The 22,161-nt window shown below is 32.6% G+C and overlaps 2 protein-coding genes across 9 annotated transcripts; both read right to left on the minus strand.

Moving 5' to 3' along the window:
* Positions 1–381: 381 nt before the first annotated feature.
* On the minus strand, positions 382–15,678 carry LOC106664082. 7 transcript variants are annotated; one of them, XM_014389477.2, is made up of 18 exons: positions 15,553–15,677; positions 15,405–15,490; positions 9,260–9,385; positions 9,039–9,187; positions 8,831–8,983; positions 8,499–8,763; positions 8,124–8,405; positions 7,558–7,815; positions 7,358–7,452; positions 5,218–5,250; positions 5,032–5,153; positions 4,781–4,971; positions 4,546–4,677; positions 2,723–2,863; positions 2,538–2,653; positions 2,393–2,453; positions 2,010–2,334; positions 382–1,463 (listed from the first exon to the last, which is right to left on the minus strand). In XM_014389477.2, the coding sequence occupies exons 3-18, from the start codon at positions 9,381–9,383 to the stop codon at positions 458–460; spliced, it is 3,453 nt and encodes a 1,150-aa protein (XP_014244963.1). In that variant the 5' UTR covers positions 9,384–9,385; positions 15,405–15,490; positions 15,553–15,677; the 3' UTR covers positions 382–457. The 7 variants fall into 7 exon arrangements, with proteins under 7 accessions (XP_014244963.1, XP_014244982.1, XP_014245009.1 ...); XM_014389496.2 differs by lacking the exon at positions 15,405–15,490 and having other exon boundaries at positions 15,535–15,678; XM_014389523.2 differs by lacking the exon at positions 8,831–8,983.
* A 2,027-nt stretch (positions 15,679–17,705) lies between these two features.
* Positions 17,706–20,884, minus strand: LOC106665853 (endonuclease III-like protein 1). Of its 2 annotated transcripts, XM_014392651.2 has the most exons (5): positions 20,708–20,884; positions 20,296–20,647; positions 20,066–20,236; positions 18,303–18,462; positions 17,706–18,238 (listed from the first exon to the last, which is right to left on the minus strand). In XM_014392651.2, exons 2-5 carry the CDS (start codon positions 20,617–20,619, stop codon positions 17,997–17,999), a joined length of 897 nt encoding a protein of 298 aa, XP_014248137.1. In that variant the 5' UTR covers positions 20,620–20,647; positions 20,708–20,884; the 3' UTR covers positions 17,706–17,996. The 2 variants fall into 2 exon arrangements, with proteins under 2 accessions (XP_014248137.1, XP_014248127.1); XM_014392641.2 differs by having other exon boundaries at positions 20,296–20,883.
* Between the last annotated feature and the right edge of the window lie 1,277 nt (positions 20,885–22,161).

Raw genomic sequence — 22,161 nt, forward strand, 5'->3', positions numbered from 1 at the left:
ATTAAAAAAATAAAAATAAAATATAATAATAAAAAATAAAAAATTATGATGACTATTTACAAAACAACAACAAAACAAATAAGTTGTATTTATGTTCTAAATATACAATTTTTACATAGAGCCTACATTAAATTGTAATGCTACATGCTATATACACTTAAGTACATACATAAAAAAATATACAACAATCTTAGATTTTTTTTAAATACATAAATACAAACAATATCAAATATTTTCTACTTCCAATCAATATATCACTTCAAAATTGGATTTATTTTTACAAAAACAATTTATGTTCACAACCGCTTTTTTTAAATACTTAATAAATATTAGTTTTCACGATTATTCCAAAATTAGAAGTTATGTAATTATATTTACTACTTTTATAATTACACTAGCATCAACCAAAGAATATTTGAAAACTGCATTTGAAAAAACTTAACGGTCTGTCTTTATTTTATAATTTGTTTCCTTTCAGCAATTCTTCAAATTTACTTCTCATTTCATGCATAAATTGGCGTTTTTGAAAGCTATCTAATTTATTAAATTCAGTCTTAACGGTGTCGAGAAAACTATCAAATTCTTCATCACTTGAATCAGTAACCTTTTGACCATAATTTACTGAACCATCTGTAGCACTTAAATTTGTCTCTGAAAAGAAGATTTCTGAATTGTCACCAATAACATGGCCTGGGCCAGTTAAATTCAAAGTTCTGTTTAATTCAAGCTTTTTTGTATTTAATGAATCTTTAATAGTAATTGGATCTTGTCCCATATATTGATTAACAACTTCCTCAATAATTTCTCCATTGTCTAATAGTTGTGTAAATAATTTTTTTTCTGATTTTGTTTCATATAACGTAATATCAGTACTTAAAGAATCATATGTTAAAACATTAGATGAATTTGTAGTCTTTGAATCCGTTCTTACTGCACTTGTGTCCTCATTGAATCTTCCAGTAATATAAATTTCTTCATCGTCCAACATTTTTGTTTCACTTGCTGTGTTGGTTTGAGCATCGTCTCGCTGGCTGGAATTGATCTTTTCAAAAAGGTCATATGCTCTCTCCTCGTTAATTTGACTACTTAACGTTTGCTCTGTTAAAATGTCCTTGTTTCCTGTCGTTTTATCAAAATTTTCATCACTTTGGGCATTATAAACATTAGATTGAGGTTCGAGTTTTATTTTTTTTAAAGGCGGCACGAGAGATTCTTCATAAAGTGCACTTTCAGATGCTTCAAATTCTGATGGGCCTTGAGGCTCTTCTTTTATTATCACCACCTGTGGCTGGTCTCTAATATCACAAGGTACTTCTGTCCTACACTCTTCTTCTTTTTCTTCTTCATGATCTTCTTCTTCTTCTGCTTGATTATTTAGACTAAAGTCACTTTCATATTCTTCAATCTGTGTTTCTACTTTCCAAGCAAAATCAGAAATCTCATTTTCCTCAGCACAAGTGTCACTAAAAATACCAATATATTAATAATGTATTGAAAGAATATTAAAAACAAATAATTAAAATAACAATTTTAAAGTTGTCATTTGTCGGAGGTGAACAAACTATAGGTTCATCATTGTTGCATCACTGCAAATGAATATCTGACAATTTAATATTTAGCTTTAGCTTCTCACTCTCGCTCTCTCTCACTCACTTTGCTCTCTCTCCTCACTCTCGCTCTCTCTTGCTCACTCTCGCTCTCTCTCGCTCACTCTCACTCTCTCTCTCACTATCGCTCTCTCGCCTCACTCTCACTCTCTCTCTCACTATCGCTCTCTCGCCTCACTCTCGCTCTCTCTCTCACTCTCGCTCTCTCTCACTCACTCTCGCTCTCTCTTAGTCACTCTTGCTCTATCTCACCCACCTTCAGTCCCTCCCTCTTCCTCAAAAAGATCTGTTAAAAAATAAAATACTTAAAACTAGGAATGTAACCCTCATATTACAAGTAATTGATTAATATTAATTTAGTTTTTAATTAATACATAAATAGTAAAAATGATTAAATCTTACATGTTGATATCATCATCTAACAGTAATTTTTTTCTTGGCCGCCCAACTTTAAGTTTGTTGGAATTGCTGCTAGGCGATATCGGATGTATTCTAGGTCTTCCAACCTTGCGTTTAGGTTTGGTTGGCAATACAGCGTTGACTCTTGGCCTTCCCCTTGGTTTTTTTAATCTTTTTCTCCCACGAGGTTGTCTTTGTGGTTCTTTAACCTCATCAGCGATTTCAATAATTTCAATCGTCTTATCATCCGTCACTTTAGTAACTGTTTTTTTAAATGGTAATGTTACCATTACACACGATTTAGTCACGTTCGATGATTTTCGTTTCGCTAAAAATTCAAGTACGTCTATGAAGGTGAAACAAGAATGATAATGTAATTAATTTACATGATCCATTCGGTGCTTTGTTTGGTTTGTCCTTTACATCTTTATTAATTGGATAGGGTTCCTAATAAATGAAAAATAGAAATACAATTTAATTTAAAAGCTAACATTATAAGCATAAATAATTGATTAACATTAATAAACACACAGTTTTTGAATGCAAATACACTGATGGTACGGCATTTTTCAATATTTTTCCATCTTTCACATAAATCCCATGGAAATGACGAAAACATATTCGAGAATGAGAAGGGTCCCAATCAACTGTAATGATATAAGTAGAGAATAACTTTTTTTTTAAATAATAAATTAATAATAAAAGTGGCAACTTACCTGGTTTATTTATGGCATTGATCCAAGCTAACCTCTGTTCCGGATCTTCGGGAAAAGTAAAATAGCTTTGTCCTAAATATTCTGCTCTGGACTCGTCAAAATAGTTATCACAACTTTCGACTGCACATTTCACATATTTGCCTGCGACATAATGTAAAGATAATATAAATACAATATAAATATGATATAATATAAAATTATACAGGGTATGTAAATTAAACAGAAAACTTTCTAATACACCAACACATGCACTGATACATTAATTTTCTTATCATTTAATTATTATGTATATATGTATAAAGATTGGGTCATAAAATAAGACCATACCATTTTTCAATGGTAAATTTGGAGAAAATTTCAAGTACTTGTAAATAAATTTAATCAACAACGTATGAACCATTTTGTTCGAATATATGTTGCCGTCTTACATGTAATTTTGTAATTCCATCTTCCCATAAATAATCAGGTGTTTTGACCGATGAATTTTCACAGGCCTCAAGTTAAGAAAGTTTTTCACATTTATCATTTTACAAAGCCCGGAATAAGTGACAAACTGAGTGGGGTTGCACCCAGCCAAGCTGCATCAATTTCTGGCATGTTTACAAAGACATGCGAGGGCGAGCTTTATCTTGGTGGAAAACTCCTTGCAATACGTCAATTCCATCGTTTTAGGTCAATTGCTGATTTTAATTGCTCCAATGGTGAAAGGTATACAATATAATTAACAAGTTGGACTGAAGAAGCTCATAACAAAGCACCCCCTTTTCCAATTCCACCAAAAAACCTTCTTGAGGTGAATCTCTGTGGGTTTTTCACATTACCTTCTTTTCAACCCAAGTTATCAATCTTTTTAAATATCCATAATTTCAAGTACGTTTTAGGAGGGAAGCATTGGTCCAATAAAATTTTCTCAGACAACATGTAAGGAACTCGCTTTTCGCTTCTACAAACATATCCAGCCGCTCTCAGATAGTAGAAACGCTTCTTTCTATTAATACGGGATGGGTTAAATGTCTGTGCGATGTCTTGAGTTGAGTGTGGGTTATTTGTGACAAAAGCTTGAATTTGATTGGAAATTAACAGTTTGACAGACAACCATTTCGGGTCTTCGATATTTCTGCTTCTAAACCAAGAAAACCACTTTTGGTGGGTTCTCCTAAAGCATCATTACCATACTCACAGATTTTCCTAGCAGTCTGAACTGTTTTCCCTTTCAGAAGATTTTAAAAAAAAATTAATTTAATTTAAAAAATAATAAAAGAAGAAAACACACTATTTTCCCTCCATTTTAAATTAGAAAAACACCTTGTAAAAATACGAGATCTCAAATAAAACTAATGACTAAAAACACCTTAATTATTCCTTTTTCAATGTGTGTTAAACAATAATGACTAAATAAACAAAATCAAATTATTGAAAAACTCTACGGACTCGAACTAATATTTGAAATTTTTCCGAGGGCTTATGAATAATTTTGATTTACCTATCCTTGTTGATTTGGTCTATCAGACATGTTTCAGCTTTACACCATCTTAAGTGCTCTGGGTCTATTCTATTTAAAAAAAAAAAAAAAAAGCTTCCAATAGACCAAATCAGCAAGGTTGAAAAGGAAGATCAAAATTATCAGAAGCTGTACAATTATATATAATCTTACCAGCAAGCTTACAAACTTTAAGATAGTTTTAATCTTACCAGCAACTATTTTAAGTCTATCCAGTACGTTCCACTGAATTATTTCAGCAAAAAATTAAAATTTATTATGGTAATGTGATCAATCGACAGATTTTTTTTTTTTTTTTTTTTAATAAAAATGTAAGTCAAACCTGGGAATGTAGAAGAACTACTTGAACTACTTTTCGGGAGTATCAGTCTGGTATTTATATTTGGATCGGTTGTAGGTATCTCTTCAACTATTTTTGTACATGTTTGGTTATCACCAAAAGCGACAACTACATCTGTAAAACAATGCAATTAAAAAAAAAAGTTCAGCATTTTGAAATTGGATGTCTGTATAGTTGGTGAACTCATAACAAAATTAAGGAAATGATAATGTTTTACCTTTTTCTAAAGGATCCGGAATGGCGAGTGGATCAAAAATAGATGGCACTGCATTGAACTTCAACCTTCCTTCCGGTGTTATCATACTTTCACTGAAATGTAATGAACAAATACGAACAGTTTCCCTCGCAGCTTTGAACCCCTGATACATCCACTGTGGATATCCACAAATGTCAACCCATTTTTGTGCTCTGAATGAGAATAAAACCTATTATTTCACAAGCTGATTAATTTATTTATTATTAACTCACTTTGTAATGTCCTTTGGAAGTTTGTAAACCATTCGTCTCGGTAAATTTAGCAAATGGGAATTGCAGTATGTAATAGAACATGGGAGATCCTGATTTGTCTGTTGTATTACAGAATGAGACTGCTAAAAAACAAAAAATTTATATTGATTATGCTATAATCAAATTGTAGATAATAAATTAACTAACCATTATACTTTTTCCTTTGTTATGAAACTTTTCCTAAAATTGGGAAAAAAGAAGAGATCTTTAAGGAACAAGCAATACAAAAAATTAACTGAATTTATTAAAAGACAAGCTGTATCACCCAGCCCAGGGGACAATAAAATTTTATTTTACATATTATCTCGATTATACATATTGCTATTGCTAGATTTGAGTATATAAATTAAATGAACAAACTTGAAAGTTTGATTGTATTTAGTTAAAATTTTAATACACAATATTATTTTTATGTTTTGGATTAAATTGTTTTGAATTGTAATTATATACAATACAACAATTATACAAAAAACTCCAGGAACAAGATGTGTTAAATGTTGTCAAAATGAGTCAAAAGGTGCGTTTTTCTCATCAAGATCGGGACATGTAATACTTTCATTGAAATGCATCACATCGTGAAGTCGAGTTGTACCTCAGAAATTTCCCAATCACTCCCGGGTGAACCGCAATTTGTTGCATACAATATGGGGAGACGTGATCAAGAAACCAGTCACATCATTATGATGAAGTACTAAACATTTTGTTGTTATGTTCTCGAAAATCCACACTCCTCCACTCGATAGACTGGAAGGGTTTTGGATTTTTGGATTGGAGATGTCGCATGATCGAACATATTTTGGAAGAAAATATTCTCCCTTACACCCTGTGGACTGATGATTCAAGTTCACCACCAATGGTATTCTCAATCAGTGGAATTTTCAAATGTGGGCACAGTAAACCCCCCCCCCCAACCAAATATCCACATCATCCATCATCATTCATGTCAAAAAAAAAAGGCGTAAAAAGTATACGTTTTATTTAAAATTTAAAAACTGGCTCTGAAGTAACCTGGCAACAAATATTTTAAAAAAGGGATAAAAATTTAAAAGTAGACTAAAAAATCCCCCCCCTCGATAACATTATATGATCAAGAGAAATTCAGCCAGCCCATGTAAAAAGGACACCCGAGATACTCAAAAACAAAAACAACCAGAACTGCATTTTTTTTGTCACCCTGGACATGACGCACAGTGGACACCCTGTATATACTCAAAATAATGGTTCAGATCCTGGAATTCTCTTGCGGAGAGGTATAATGAGGCTGTTCTCTTTGGATAATTTTGCAGTGTGGTCTGAAATGTTTTCCAATCTTCTTCATATTATCGGGGCTCGTCATTGAGAGAGTTGTATTTCTCGTGCCGTGGACTCAAATAGATTCCAACTCTACAAGGAGTTGAATCATTCCCTAACTCCTTGCAATGTTTTTTCTGCTACAGCAAATGATGTCCCGTTCTCTTTTTTCCGCTGGTGGTTTAAAATTCGAGGGGAGTTGTTGTTCCTGAATTTCAGGCCTTGGGTTGGGAGTACTCCTGCCACTGCAGTGTGCTCTCTATGCAACTCAGGTGATCTTGAGGATGCATTTCATTTTCTCACTAGATGCTCGGTCCTGAACAAATTGAGGTATCTGTATGTGGGTAAGGGTTTTCTGACGAGGGAAGAGCTCATAGCCCTTCTGAACGGCTCCGATTGCCGGGGTCTTGTTGATTTTGCTCGGAAAGCCTGGTTTTACAGATATGAATACATTGGAATGTAGGGAATTAATATTCTGTTCGTCTTATTTTGTTTCTTTTTTGTTTGTCTTTTGTTTTTTTATTTTGTTCTGTTTGTCATAATACATATAATTTCTAGTTTGTGGGCTTCTAAATGCAAATTCTGTTTGCCGGTGGGGGACCCTTTGTGAGTTGGAATCCTTGCTTTGGTTCTTTGAAGTGTCATTTTTATTATTTTCAAAGTTTATCGCAATTCAATCTTGTAATTTGAAAATCCTGTAAATAATTGTAACCTCTGAAGTTGATATTTTAAATTCTCCTTTTCTTATAATTATATAATTATGCATATTCTTGGGATAGTAATGCACTCCGAACTCTGGCTGATGGTTTTAATACCATGCCATAATAATACTGTTTTTTATTTTTAACTCTAAATTTTTTTCATTTTGTAAATAAAGTATATCTATATATCTATCTATCTATCTCTACTCAAAATAATGTGTAAAATAAAATTTTTTGTTATCCCCCATTGGCAACGCCTGGTTGTACAGATAGTATATAGATATTTAAATGTTTACCTTTCCAACAGAAAATAAGAAACATGGCTTAAAAGGTTTTGGCAACCCCTGTGTCGGAACTGCCAACTTGACCAATTTCAATGATCCGTCTCGCCCTGAGTAATAAAATTAGAAAAAAAGTTCTTACATAGTAGTGTAAACAAACTTTGATACTCAGCGTGTAATAATATTAGACTTGTATCTTTTGGCGATAAAATTACCTTTTATGTAGTCATTCTTTGTAAAATGTTTGGTACAAATTACAGTCAAAGGCGAAGCATCCTTTAGCCCAACTCGGTCTAACCAAATTTGACGTAAGTCTGAAATAACACCACTGTTTCCACGGGATTGTGACTGTTGATAAAGTACTTCCACAGTCGATCTATTAGGGGTAGGGAATGTATGAAATCCAATACCGGGTTTTGCAACTGTTGAACAATTGGGTACACAGCACTGTAAACCCTTATCCGATTTGGGACCTATAAACAAACCAGAATAGCAATAATAAACTTTTATAGAAAAAAGAATTAACTTACATGATAAATTTAAAAAAAAATATATATATACAATATACAGCATAAAAACATATATATGACTAACTTGATTCGTTTTTTCTTGTCAATCTTTTCTCAAAATCATTTTTATTTTAAATATCTTGATTCTCAGTAACTAACTCTAATATTGAGTTATTATTTAATAATTATTTATTATTGATGAATTATTTATTAAATAAATATTTGCAAAAGAAAAATAAAACTGACAACTGAAAATTACACCAGTGACTTACTCTTAATATCAAAAATAGAAGGTACTGCAGCATGTTTAAGAAACCAATGTTCACCAGATTGTATAATATCATCATCCTTAAAGTGCAGGACACAGACAGAGCCTGTTGAGATCTTGGTGAGAAATTTACTGTATATAGCAATGAACCATTTGTTTTTTTGTGCTTGAATATCCCTTGGAAATGGAAATGTTCTGACTGGTTTGTTTGGCGGGCTAATTAAATAACTATCATGATTACTAGTACAACCTGGTATACAACATTTCACAATTTCTTTATCTTGTCCTAAAAAGTTATTTTTATCAATAATTTATTATTTAAATTTACCTTGTGATGAAAATTACAAATTAATTTTATAAATTACAAGAGCATATTTACCCAATGATAATTTGAAACCTCCTGGGATAGCTGTTGGTTTTAAATGAATACCTTTTTCATCTTTGATTATATCATCTTTGGAAAAATGCTTTATACATACAAAAGAAGTTCGTTTTTGAGGTACCATTTTTGTACAAATGGGTATCTCGTCTAACCAAGTATTTCTCATGAATAAATCATCAGGCAGTGGAAATGTCGGTACGACCTCATTGTTTGAACCTGTATTATTGCTTAGACATCTTGAGACGATACACCTCTTTCGTTCCTGATAAATTTCCGTTGGAGTAAATCATTTAAAAAACATAGTCATAACAAAGTAGAATGGTATTTACATATTTCAAGCACTGTTCTTTATGTTTAGAGTAGTTATTGCTATCCTTAAACCTTAAACCGCAATTGACACATGTGATGCCACATTCTTTTTCGTGTCTTTTAACATTTGCCATTGAAGAAAACAAAACACCACAATATTTGCATGTACAAAGCTTAAAGTAATAAATAGAAAGAATTACAAAAACAGTAATGGTTATTAATAAATACCTGTTGTATACATGTTTTCTTATTTTCATGCACTTTGATTGGTACAGCGCTTTTCACAAGTTTTGTTTTGTTCCTGTCTTCAAAAGAAATATTACGAAAATGATCTTGACAGAGAAATATACTTTCACTCTCTCCAATATGATTTAGACCTAAAAAAAATAATAATAATAAGATACAATTGATTACTTTTAGGAACTCGCCAGTATTATTTTATGTTGTACCTGCATTTTTAATCCAGCCTTCCTTCAGGTTTTCATCATTAGGCAATTCAAAAAAACTCTTTTTTGGATTAAGAACACTGTATTTACCACAAGTGGCATACGCACATTTTTTCCCAAGAGACATTTCTGTAAAAACAAAATGATTGTTTTGTCAAAAAAGAAACAATTTTTCATCATACCATATAATTTCTAATTATTTTAATTCTCTTTTTTAGTGCTGTTAACACCAATTATACGTCATTGCTAATTATTGTGATAATTTTTTTACACTAATCAGGGACAACACAGATGTTGCGTAGAGAGTGTAGTTGGGATATCTGATATAGAAGAGGTACAGGATTCGTCCGAGCCTCTGCCCTGTGGCACTCCCACTCCCACAGGGCAGTAGTCGGAATAGGCCAATCTGTTGTGGAACAGTCCAACCCTTGGGCAACTTGAAAGAATCTTCCTGTGAGGTAGGAGCAAAGGATTAGGCATTTGGGTGTTTGGAAGGACGTGGAGTTTGTATGCCCCTTTTTATGGTAGAGACCCCTCATGCCATATACGGCAAAAAGCCAATAAAAAAGTTTATTTTTTATTCAATCATTATTAAATATAATTCAATTAATTAAGGTTTTTAGTTGAGATAAAAAAAGTCAGTGTCACAAGCAGGATTTGCACCCACGATGTTCAGCTAGATACGCCGCTGCTCTACCACTTGAGCTATCTGTCGGCGACAAATGAAATGGCCACTGAGACTTTTGACTTTTCTATCTCAACTAAAAATATTAATTAATTGAAAGATATTAATTGGTCAAGCGGACTACAAAAACTAGTGAATTTAATAAGTTAAAATGAAGTATATCTTCACTAAAGCTCTCCGTGGCCATTTCATTTGTCGCCAAGAATCAAATAGATTACATGACATTTAAAAAATGGCAAAAAGGAGGGAAAATTCAAAAGGTGGGGTTGAGATGGGAAGTTAGTGTCCGAGTGGATCGAAGTCACGATAGCTCAAGTGGTCGAGCAGCAGCGTATCTAACCAAAGATCGTGGGTTCGAATCCTGCTCGTGACACTGACTTTTTTATCTCAACTAAAAATATTAATTAATTGAAAGATATTAATTGGTCAAGCAGACCATGAAATTAAATATAATTATTACTCTGTCAAACAAATTCTTACTAAGCAGGGTCTGTCACTAGTCAATTAGACAATACTACTTGTTTAAGGTTGTTTAAGTTAATTACCTACTTAGCATCCAGGTCAAAAGAAGGTTTTTTTTAATATAAATGACTTTTCTAGCTAAATTTTAACTGAATTTTGTTACTCAATTGCCAGTACAATTTAATCCCTGGATATAATATTAAATATTGACTTTGAGGTGGGTCAAAAAGATAGCACACCTGTTGTTTGTAAACAAAAGCTAAATCCAATTGTGTACCAAATTATAAAACTCTGCATGTTGCTACTGTCGATAAAAACATTTGTAATGGTTCGTACCAGTTTTTTGATACTTTCTGAACACACAATAATATTAAGAATGAAAATTCATAGAAAATCACTTTAATCAATATTAAGAAACATAGAACGCAGGAAAGTCATTTTAACCTTTTTAAATAATCCAAAAGGCTACAGAAAAAGGAAAATACAAGGCAGGCCATCTATTTTAACCAGCACGGAAAAACAAACAAAAACGAGAGCTGAAGCGTCAACCAACATAAAAAATGTAAACTAATGTAATAGTTGACATGCACAAGAGGAGGACACTGAAATGGATACCACCCCTAAAAATTCATGATGAATGCCATAAACATTTCACCCATGACCATATCCTACTGGAAGGAATAATAGAGAAAAATAGTTTTTCAAATATTAAAAAAAAATGACCTCAATGTCTCTGATTGGTTTGGCATATTATTTCCATGACTAACTGAAAGAAGAAATAGTATTTTGGAAAAGGCAAGTAGTTTGAGGAAGTGTGTTGGTATGGGGTGGCATCGGTTACAATAAGAAAATATAAATTGTTTTTGCTTCTGGTAGAATGAATAGTATACAAAATCTAGAATTAATAGAAAATTAATTAACAAGGCACACAGAAACGATACGAAGAGAATAATTCGTATTATACAAGGAAAATGCTCCTGCCCATACAATGAAAATGGTAGCCTTTTTTTCAAAAAGAAAAATCAAGTTTTGGCATGACTAATGGATTCCGAGATTTTAATATAATTGAAAAAAGTCATGGGACATCTTGTTAGAGTCGTTTATGAAGGCTGCAGCCAGTTCCAGAACTAGAAGAGATGAAATGAGTGATCCAAGAAGAACGGGAAGAAAAATGTTTTTTGAGGATGTTTATCCCCTCTACAACCTTCCAAATTGAAGCAAACTAGGCTGGAGAAAGATATTAGGAGACTATACTAGGTATTAGAATTATTTGGTCATTCGTTTTAAGTTTTTTAAATTTTATTTAAGTTCTGAAGATGTGATATATTTTTGTCCACCCCAAAATTAATATTTAATTATTTCCAAGTACTATTTTACTGGCAGATAATTAATCTGACATAATAAATATAGATAATTAAAATATGACAAAAAGGTTATTTGTGATTTTTAAAAATTAATGAAAACTACAAAATTTAACATACTCCCAAAATATTAAGGTGGGCTATGTTTTTGTCCCAGACCTTATATGTTTACCAACCAAACACACAACTGGCACTGTAATAACGTCGATAAAATTTAACAAAAAAATCAAATCAAATATTTGAATATTTTACTGGTAAACAGCTATGGCTATATTTTACTTTCTTTTAAGTATTGAAAGAAAATATTTTATCACAAGGTTATTTGCTAGTTACAAACGAAGGCTTTTGCCATTGCTATATTTTGTATTTATATTTGAATTGTTATACTTTATTCATTCACCATTAAATATATAACACATATTTTAAACTTCTCCTCAACTTCATCAACTTTTCCCTCTGCGTAAAAGAAAGTTTTACCCTTTCCTAAAGTTTCATCACCATCTTCCCAAATGATTTTCAACCCTATAAGTACTCTACCTTCACTATCTAAAGCTCTAGAAATCATTATGTTTAAATGCATTAATAACTTTTTTGATACTAATTCACTGCTTTCACCTTTTCAATCTGGTTTTCGACATCAACATAGCTGTGAACCGGCCTTACTAAAAATTAGTTAAGATATACGAGTTGACATGGATATTCACGAATGCACTCTGTTGGTTCTGCTCGACTTTTTCAATGCTTTCGGAATTGTCAACCATAACTTGCCTATTTGGAAACTTGAAAATTTGTTTGGTTTTTCGTCCTCAATTTGTTAATATCCTCTTATTTTTCAGGCTGTAAACAAGTTGTCAACCTTATAAAAAAATTCATCTGACCTCCCTGTTAAGTCTGGCATTTCTCAAGGTGCAATTTTAGAACCCTTCCTGTTTTCAACGACCTCCCTTCTTGTTTAAATTACTCCAAATTTTATTTATATGCTGGTGATACCCAAATCTATACACAATGTCTTCCTCATTTAATCCCTGAATCCATTTTTCTAGCTTGGTTAATTTGGCTTCAACCAACGGTCTCAAATTTAACCCACTCAAATCCCAATTGGTAATTCTTTACAACAATTAATTAAGGTTTTTAGTTGATATAATAATAAGTAATATATTAATTGGTCAAGCGAATCACGAAATAAGTGAATTTAATGATTTGAAATGAAGTATACTTCACTAAAGCTCTCCGTGGCCATTTCAATTGTTGTCAAGAATCCAATCCGATTACACGACATTTGAAAAATGGCACAAAAAAAAAAGGAGGGAAAATTCAAAAGGTGGGGTTGAGATGGGAAGTTAGTGTCCGAGTGGATCGAAGTCACGATAGCTCAAGTGGTAGAGCAGCAGCGTATCTAACCGAAGATCGTGGGTTCGAATCCCGCTCATGCCACTGACTTTTTTATCTCAACTAAAAACCTTAATTAATTGTAATATATTAATTGGTCAAGCAGACCACGAAATTAGTGAATTTAATTATTTACAACACACATCTGCCAACTGAGAATTTTTTTCGCATTACTCTTGATGGCTCTTTAATACCATTTTCTAACCAGTTAAAAATACTTGTGTGACTTAATACCAAATTATCTTGGGATGATTATTTAGGCTTTATTGCTAGAAGGTTGAATTGATCATTAAATTCACTTTAGAAATATAAATTTATCTCTCCGACGCTAAAACTTAGATTAGTCTAAACACTTATTTGACCGTTTTTACTTACTGCAGTACTATCTACTCTTTTGCCCTTAATAACATTTCTACTAAAAAAAATTAGAATACCTTTTAATCACTGAACAAGATTTGTATTAAGTTAACAAGGAAAAGAGCACATGGCATATACCTTCTGGGTATAAATTTATTTGATTACCTTAAACTATGATCCTTTATTTACTTATTTAAAATCAAAAATAAGCTCTGCCCCTTCATACTTATTCGTTATATTTGATTTTAATTCTTCCCACACTTTAAATATTATGAAAAACTTGCATCATAGATCCAATGAATTCATTTAGAGTTGCTGGGGGCGTATGTGGAATTACCTTCCACGGCATATCCTGCCCACCCCTTGGCCCTTCAGGCATGAAGCTTTTATTTTTTATTTTCTAACGATCCTTGATTTGATCAAACTAACTCAACATGATCATGTAGCTATTCTTTTGTTCTTTGATCTTTTATAATTTTCCTTTATACCTACCTCACTCCTTCATTCAACTATGTCAATATTATTATACAAATTTAGTTATTAATTATTATTCCTTATATTTTGTAACCTTTTTATTTAATTATTTTCTATTGTTATACTCTCTATAAAGGGGCCAAGCCTGATTGTGAAAATTTTTTTTGGTAATATATTTCTATTTTTACATATATAACTTTATCAATAGGAGTTTATTTGCTGGTTTCAAACAAAGGCATTTGTCATTGCTATAATTTGTATTTAAATTTTGGATTTTTACTTACAATAAATCTGTATGAATTTGTATAAGTGGAATTTTGGATAAAATTGAATTAGTGTGCTGAAATTAGCACCCTTGGTGTCAAGAGCATGATCCATAAGCCTAATTCATAAAATCAACCTGGAGGGCATGAGTGGGATATATGTTACTCTCTTCAAAATAGTGATGAAAAGTGAATAAGGGAACTTTATATAATTGCTCACCAAAATTCACTCACTACAACCGAGTTACATACTGTATTACAACTCATGCAAAAAGTCTATCGTAAGGAGGTTATTTGCCGGTTACAAACGAAGGCTCATTGCTATAATTTATACTTATATTTGGATTTTTTTACTGACAATAAATCTGTATGGATTGTAAGTAAGTGGGCAGGCCGAAATACTTACTTTACTTCAATACATAAATATTTAATCACAAGGAGGTTATTTGCTGGTTACAAACGAAGCTCAAATATTATCAACTACTTAGTGCATACATAAGTGATTCATATTTCACATTAAATATTTATTTATTTTTTAACTTCCAAATGTAATGTCTTTTGAACTTTATACTTCCAAAAAATGAAGAACATTTTACGTGATATAACGCATTTTGCACGCGTCAAAATACGCCAAGTTGACACATGTATAGAGGAGGGGGTAAAAAAAAATATTGTCACGATTGATCTTTCGTATATAAACGTATATATTTTTGTGTAATCGACAAATTAAATTATGCGACAGCTTAAAACAGTTTCTTCCGGACAAAAAACATATTTTGCAACAGACCAACTTCTACATTGGTGATGTAACGATTGAATAATTAATTAAGTGTAATAAATATATTAAATGCATATTTTAACCTGGGTTAAAAAATATGCATTTTAAAATAAAATTAATTGAGATAATTTGAGTGTTGTTCGTATTAAGCCTCGTTGGAAAACATTAAAAGTATTAAAACATGAAAAGTATCGTTTCAACTCCCACTACCACCTCTCCCAGCCTTTCAAAGAAAAACCAATACATTACCGTTACGCATGCATACTTACACAAATTTAACAAGAAAATTATTAAATATTAAAATTAATTAATTTCAATATAGAAATAATGGTTTCTACGTTCGTGCTTGTGTGAGAAAGGTAAAATACAGAGTACGTACGTCGCCCGATAAACGGGTAGAGGTGGAAGCCGACCGCCGTGGGTTTCCGACCACGCGTTTTACTCCGCTTTCCAGTTTACTCGTGCCTGGAAATCATAGACAATTTTGAGGCGTTGTAATAAAAACTTACCGAATTTTAAAAATGAACCTGCAAAACGATATCAAAGCTAAGGCGAAGGTAAAAAGAGAACGATGAGCACGGACAAGGAGTGATAAACGAAGAGAGAATCAGAATACTGTCGAGGCCCCCCCACTTCAACGGGCTTTCCCCCGTTTGCTCGACGTTGTCCTCGATCCCCTTCTCCCAACCGTTCCCACTTCCTCCGTAGAAAATCCATTACTCCACTCCCCAACCCGTTCCCACTCCTCACTTCTCAGTGGATAGTGACTCACGTCATGACATAGGTCTCATACCTACGGGGGAAATCAATCTTCTACCTGCTGTTACGCTGCGACCAAATCTACTACAATTTACTTATTTTCCCCTCACGTAACACAAATTTAACTAGAATAAATCGACACATTGAAAGAAAGCTTCAACAAATTAAATGCATTACAATTAAATGAAACATAATTAATAACAATTTAGAAGCGTTGTTTAATCTATGACAGCTAACAATTTTAACTATTTTTCACTATTCAAACATTCATAAAAGTTAAATCACGTACGTAAATAATATACTACTCTATTTTTCCACCTTATAAAAGGGCGATAAAAATGAAACGTCAAATTTCAGGAGAATTTCCTTTAATAATGTTAGTAGGAAAATATTTGAAGGATTAATTTATAAAATTATAAGCAAATGGGCTAATAATTGTGTGCTAAGAGAGTTTCAGACAGGGTTTCTGCCTATTCTGCACTTGATAATATATTTACATTTATAAATCTAGTCTCTACGCCCACCCTATTATGGCCTAATGGCCACCTTGCCACAAATAAGTATACTGTATGGTTGTTTAATAAACACCTTTTCATTTTTTAGCCAATGTTTCAACCTTTATTTGCGTCGTCTTTACTTGTGGTGTCAAGAACATGTTAACACAAGAATAGCACACTATGTGAGTATGAAATACTTGGTTCACAGTTTATATTTGCATCTGTATTTAATTGAAGGAGCACGAACCACAAAGCTGGAGTCATCAGTGTAATTAGTTATGAACCAATCAGAGGCACTAAAGTAATTAAAATAGAGCAATAACAATAGTGGGCCTAATGTGCTCCCTTGAAGTATTCCCACATTATCAGTCTTTATCAAAGCCAACTATGCAGATCCATTGCCATCTTTAATATTCTCTGTAGATTGTCTTCCCTAGAGATATGGTCTAAAAAATTTGAGTAAATTAAACACCTCCAATTTATTGATGAGCATATCATGGTGAACGCAGCCAAAAGCTTTGGCTAAATCTTTCTTAAAATTCAAGATATTTTATCTGCTTCATTTGGTAAAAAAGTTACAGAGATGAAACAAGCCATTTATCCTGATTGAGGTTTGAAGCTACAAAGATTTGGAGTACCTCCAAGCTCCAGTATGCTAGACTGTAGAACTATTTGAAGTTGAAAACACCAACTCAAATTTTATCATTATAGTTGTTTATACGTGATTTACAAATTTTTGTTTTTGCGCATCGTTCACAAAATGTATCATACAAAATTATGGTCAAGTCTACTGGTTGAATGAGGGCGAAATGTGTTTTTCCTTCAGGTTTTTTTCAGTTTGTACAGTTCACCACTGGTCTCAGGGATTTCTCGAGGTTTATGTTTATTTACAATTTCCAAAATTGTAGCCTCCAGAAAGTGAATCCAGAAATGTACATGATTATGAAAAAGGATGCCAAAACACAGTTTTCAAAAGTAGTAAAAATAAAACAAATAATTAATAATTGATTAAATTGTTGATGTTGTTTAGTTGCTGATGATGAAATTTCAATTGCCTTAGGTTTCATTATTTTCTTCAAAAAGAGAAGAAAACTGGCTGGAAAAACTCTATAAAATAGTGAGATCTGAGTAGCAGAACTACATGTTCATGCCGTACATGTTTTGTAACAAAGAAAATATATTTAGTTTAAATAAAAAACACATCTATCTAATCTACCTACTGAAACCTGAGATAATATAATAAAGGGCAACAAATCAACAAGAGAAATACGTTAATTATCATAAAATGAAAAGTGCAATCAACACAGTATAGCATTAATTGTGTAAACACACCTGGTTTTTCTGGTCTGAACTAGCTTCCAATTTTCAAGAAATGAAATTTTTTTTTGGCTTTATTATAGCTTGAAATGGTAAAAAGTTCAAAAAATAACACAAACCAATATATTTCAACATAATCAAAGACGAAGAACAAAATATCAATTTATTTAAGAGCAAATGACTGGATTGATCTGACCAATATCGGCCTTAGCAGAAGGTAAAGAACTGAGAGGGGTTAACTCAAATATTGTTTTAACAATTTTAATGAAGTAATATTGAACTTGGTTGTCATTTTAAACAATACAAAATATAAAAATTAAATTGTACAAGCTAATGATAGTATAAAACTGAATTATCACATAGTTTATAAAAATAAATTACAATTTACAAATAAATTATTACTTTTTGGATTTTTTTTTAAACGCAGAAGGACATATTTTATTATTTAAACACTGAGAACAAAGAGGATTGACAGGAAGGCAGGTTTTTTGACCAAAACCTACCAATATGTGATTGACTTCAGCCCATAGGTTTTCCGGCAGCCATTCTTCAAGGGAAATTCTTGTCTTTTCCGGTGTTTTCGTCTGTTCCCTTACCCAACCTAATCGATTCGAGATCCTATGTACATGTGTGTCAACGCCTAAAATTGAGGAACGCTTGATTAAAAATCTGTCAACAGCATATCTAAATGTGGCAAAATGTACCTATTCCAGTCACAGTGTCCCAGGCAACTTTCATACAAATGTGAGCCATTTTTGGCCCAACTCCAGGCAACTTGCATAGCCCTTCAATCGTATTTGGAATATCACCAGAAAAATCACTTTTAAGCATTTCTGTTGTTCTCTTTATATACTTGACCTTACTCTAAAAATAAATAAACAAGTATACATGTTATGAAAAGACTATATTTTTTTAGAAGAAAATCTTTTCAGGAATAATAACTTGTTTTAAAAGATTTGTTAATCAGAAAAATGAGATTTAATTGCATTAATTTTTATTGTAATCATAATTTTATTTTAAATTTAACACTTTTGATAAATACACACAGGGTCAGTAATTTTTTGATTATTTAAAAACTAGAAAACACTATTTTTTATAGCCAATTAGTTATGTAACAAATTAACAATCAAATGTGTAAAGATCATTGTATTGAACAAATATTATGAGGATAAATAAAGATCGAAGTAAGATATTTTGTGCTTTCTTTAGACGCTCGAGAAATCCCCTCCAAAGAGAAGCTCAAGAAAAGCAAAATGGCTAAGCCAGGGGGTAGTTGCTGCCTCGAGAGCCACATCGAGCCCCCTGGGGAGACAAAAGGCCGGTGCTACCAAAATGTAGAGAGCAGTTGAGTTGAGCTGCCTCTCTGCATTGTTAAGAGTTAGACATTGCTCAGTGATGCGTTTTTTATAATTTTGATTGCAAAAGTTGTTTGTTGCAAAAATGTAGAGTGGGCTAGACGTTTGTTAGATCTTTAGGAAGTATCCTGTTTTGGCTTTGATACCTACTTTGTAGATTTTATGTAGCTTTGAAATATGAAGACCTTGTTTACTTTTTTTTTCGCCCCAATGATGAATTTGGAATAAAGTCAAATCCCGACGACTAATTGACTGTCCATTTTCCTCTACGAGATTTCGTCAAATTGCACTCAAATTTTGACCTTTTTATATTTGTTTTAATGCTTTTACATAGTTGGTTTATAAATCATAAAGCAATCACATATATTTTTGGCATATATGGTGCCTACCAAATTTTTAATTGAAAGTTTCTAGTTAGTGTGAAGGTATTTATTAGCGTGAATACAGAGGGTCTTCAACATAACATTCAGTATCTGAGACCCTCTGAAATTAGGTTAGTGGTATAATATCTAACAATGTGTAAGTTATGGTCCAGTGGCAAAGGACCCCAGATTCTATCTGGCCTAGCAGTTCTGCTTTTCGTTTCCTTCTCTATTCTGGTTAGGAAACCAGTATAAAAGGAAATGATTTGAAAAGCAAAGTCAGTCAAATGGAACACTCAACTCGGTCAAGTCAAGGACTCAGTCAAAGTAGTCCGGCCACACCGGACGACTCAGGGCAGCAAGGACCAGCCATTGCGACAAGCCTTATAGAGTCAACTGTCAAGGACCTAGGGAGCTGCAGGAGCAAGATCCTGGAAGACGGACGATGAGGAAGCTGGCATTGGCAAGCATTATTGTCCTCTTGTGAATAAGCTCATTCCAGAGTTAGAGTTGTGGCTGATTCACCTTGATTGTTTGACTTTCCATTTATTTACAGGAAAGTATAATAGTAAATGTTTATAAATGTATCTCCAGTTTATTGTATTTTTTTGAAACCCTACCATTTGCTATATAAAAATAATTTTTAAAAAATTCACTTATTTTTTAATGCATGGAGTGTCAATGCCTGCTTACAATATTTAAAGTTAGAAAATATTTTTGTTTAATTTTAATAAAACAATGAAATTATACCTTCCAAAAACCGACAGGGTGGATCAGTTCGCCCAACACCGTATCATCTGTTGCCAAGATGTTTTCGATGTTCAATCCGTGTACTCTCAATCGCTGCATTGCTGCGTATGTTACCTCATCTTTTGTCTGACTAGACAACATTAGAGCAACTAATATTTGATACCTTTGCACCTGGGGGAAAAAAAGAACTGAAACAAAATAAGAACTGCAATGTCAACGCGATGACAAACCTCAGGTACTTCATCCGTATCGTGACACTTGTGACAACCCATGGTGTCGACAGGAGCATCGTTTTCCATCCTCATCCGCCTGATGTTTTCCAAGACTAATCGCCAATTTTCCGGCTCCCATTTGGACTTCTTTGATTCATCTCTTTGCAATTCATCCTCCTGTGATCGAGTCAATCGGGCGAAGTTCGGCTTAGTCTCGACTCCTTTCGACATTTCACCGAGCTGCACATTCCCACCTTTGTCTACTCCAGATGACTCGGTTTCATTTAAATCGACTTTGTCTCCTTTCTTTACTTGCAAAGCTCCTTTCTTTCTCTTTCCCATGTTTAAGAATAAACACGAAATACCTCGTCTAAAAATTGTTTCCTCTAAAAATGAAATTTTACTTTAATTTACTAAAATAATAGTTTACTGTGTTTAGCCGTGAAAGAGGCTGACAAGATTAACTCAGTTATTAATAATTAAATTGATAAATGAAAATCAATGATAAATAATAAAAACAATAAGAGAGGAAAACGATCCCTTATCAACTTCTGTATCTGTATTCTGTAGCCGGGCCCGGGAACATTCACTTGGTGTTTCTGTGCAGCAATATAAACTTCACACTTCACAGTTCATTCTCATCGAGTGAGTCAACGTCACGAAGTTCAAAAGGAAAGCAATCTCTCTTTCTTAGTTTAATTGCTCATTCGTCATTTAATAACAAGATTTTTATTATTAAACTTTTTAACAAAAAATTAAATATAGTTCCGGCAAAAGTACTTGTAAATTCGAAAGGTATTAAACATGATAAAAGACAGAATTTCATCACAAACTACGGGATTTTTACCAAATAAAAACAGACATTCTTGCTTTTCATCAAGGTACATAATCAATATCCAAAACTCTATCAACTGCAATCCAAATTCTGTAATTATGTAAATTTTAAATACAAAATTGCTGGGTCCCTTGTTCTGATTCTTGGAGGAAACAAGGTTGTTTATAGAAATGATAAATGATGGAGTGAGTGTGGTGTTCAATCCTTTTTAAAAAGATAGTTCCTACTCACAGTAAGTTGTTTTGCAACGATCCGGATTTCAAGCCCTTTAGCTCATCATCAGGTTGAAGGACTTCTACAACCACGTCTCTCGACATGAATTGCAAAAGTACAAGGTTGTTTTACCTGTCTATATATAGTGATTGACTGACAGACCAAACTGCTATATGGCTGAAATTTTGCTAAGAAAGGATTTCTTGAAATTCCATTCCTGAGGGGATCAATAGACCAAAGTGAACTGAACAAGATAAGAATTTGAGAAATGAGATATATTAAAAGTCATACTAGCACTCTGCATCTCATTAAAAAGCTACATTAAAACAGAGTTCCGCATGGATGAAATTTCGGGTAAAAGCTAGTCATTAATCAAAATGTTAAAAAAAACTGGTCCTAAATTAGATCCTTGTGGGACTCTCGTAGTGGCCAATATTTCTTTCGATTTATAAGATTTTACTTTAACTATTTGGCATCTACCAATAAATGAGTGTTCACGTATTTTATTAGTTTGCCATGAACACTGTAGGATTTAAGTTTGACTTTGTCAAAGACCTTGGAATTAATACATTTCTTTCTAGATAATTAAAGTGTTTTGTTCTTTAATTGAAACAAATTTTGTTTTTCATTTCGAGCTGTGAAATATTTTGAAAGATGTAGATCAGACTGTGGATGGAAATTAGATTGCTATTCTGAAGAAAAAGATGAGAACACCACTTAAGTCATGAAAAGACTATGGATTGATAAATGCTTAGGTCATATGCCAAACCAACTCATTTCTTTCTAGACAATTAAGTGTTTTGTCCTTTAATTGTAACAAATTTTATGTAACTTTG

The sequence above is a fragment of the Cimex lectularius genome, unplaced genomic scaffold, assembly GCF_000648675.2.
Source record: "Cimex lectularius strain Harlan isolate CLEC.00 unplaced genomic scaffold, Clec_2.1 scaffold23, whole genome shotgun sequence".
Classification (NCBI taxonomy): domain Eukaryota; kingdom Metazoa; phylum Arthropoda; class Insecta; order Hemiptera; family Cimicidae; genus Cimex; species Cimex lectularius.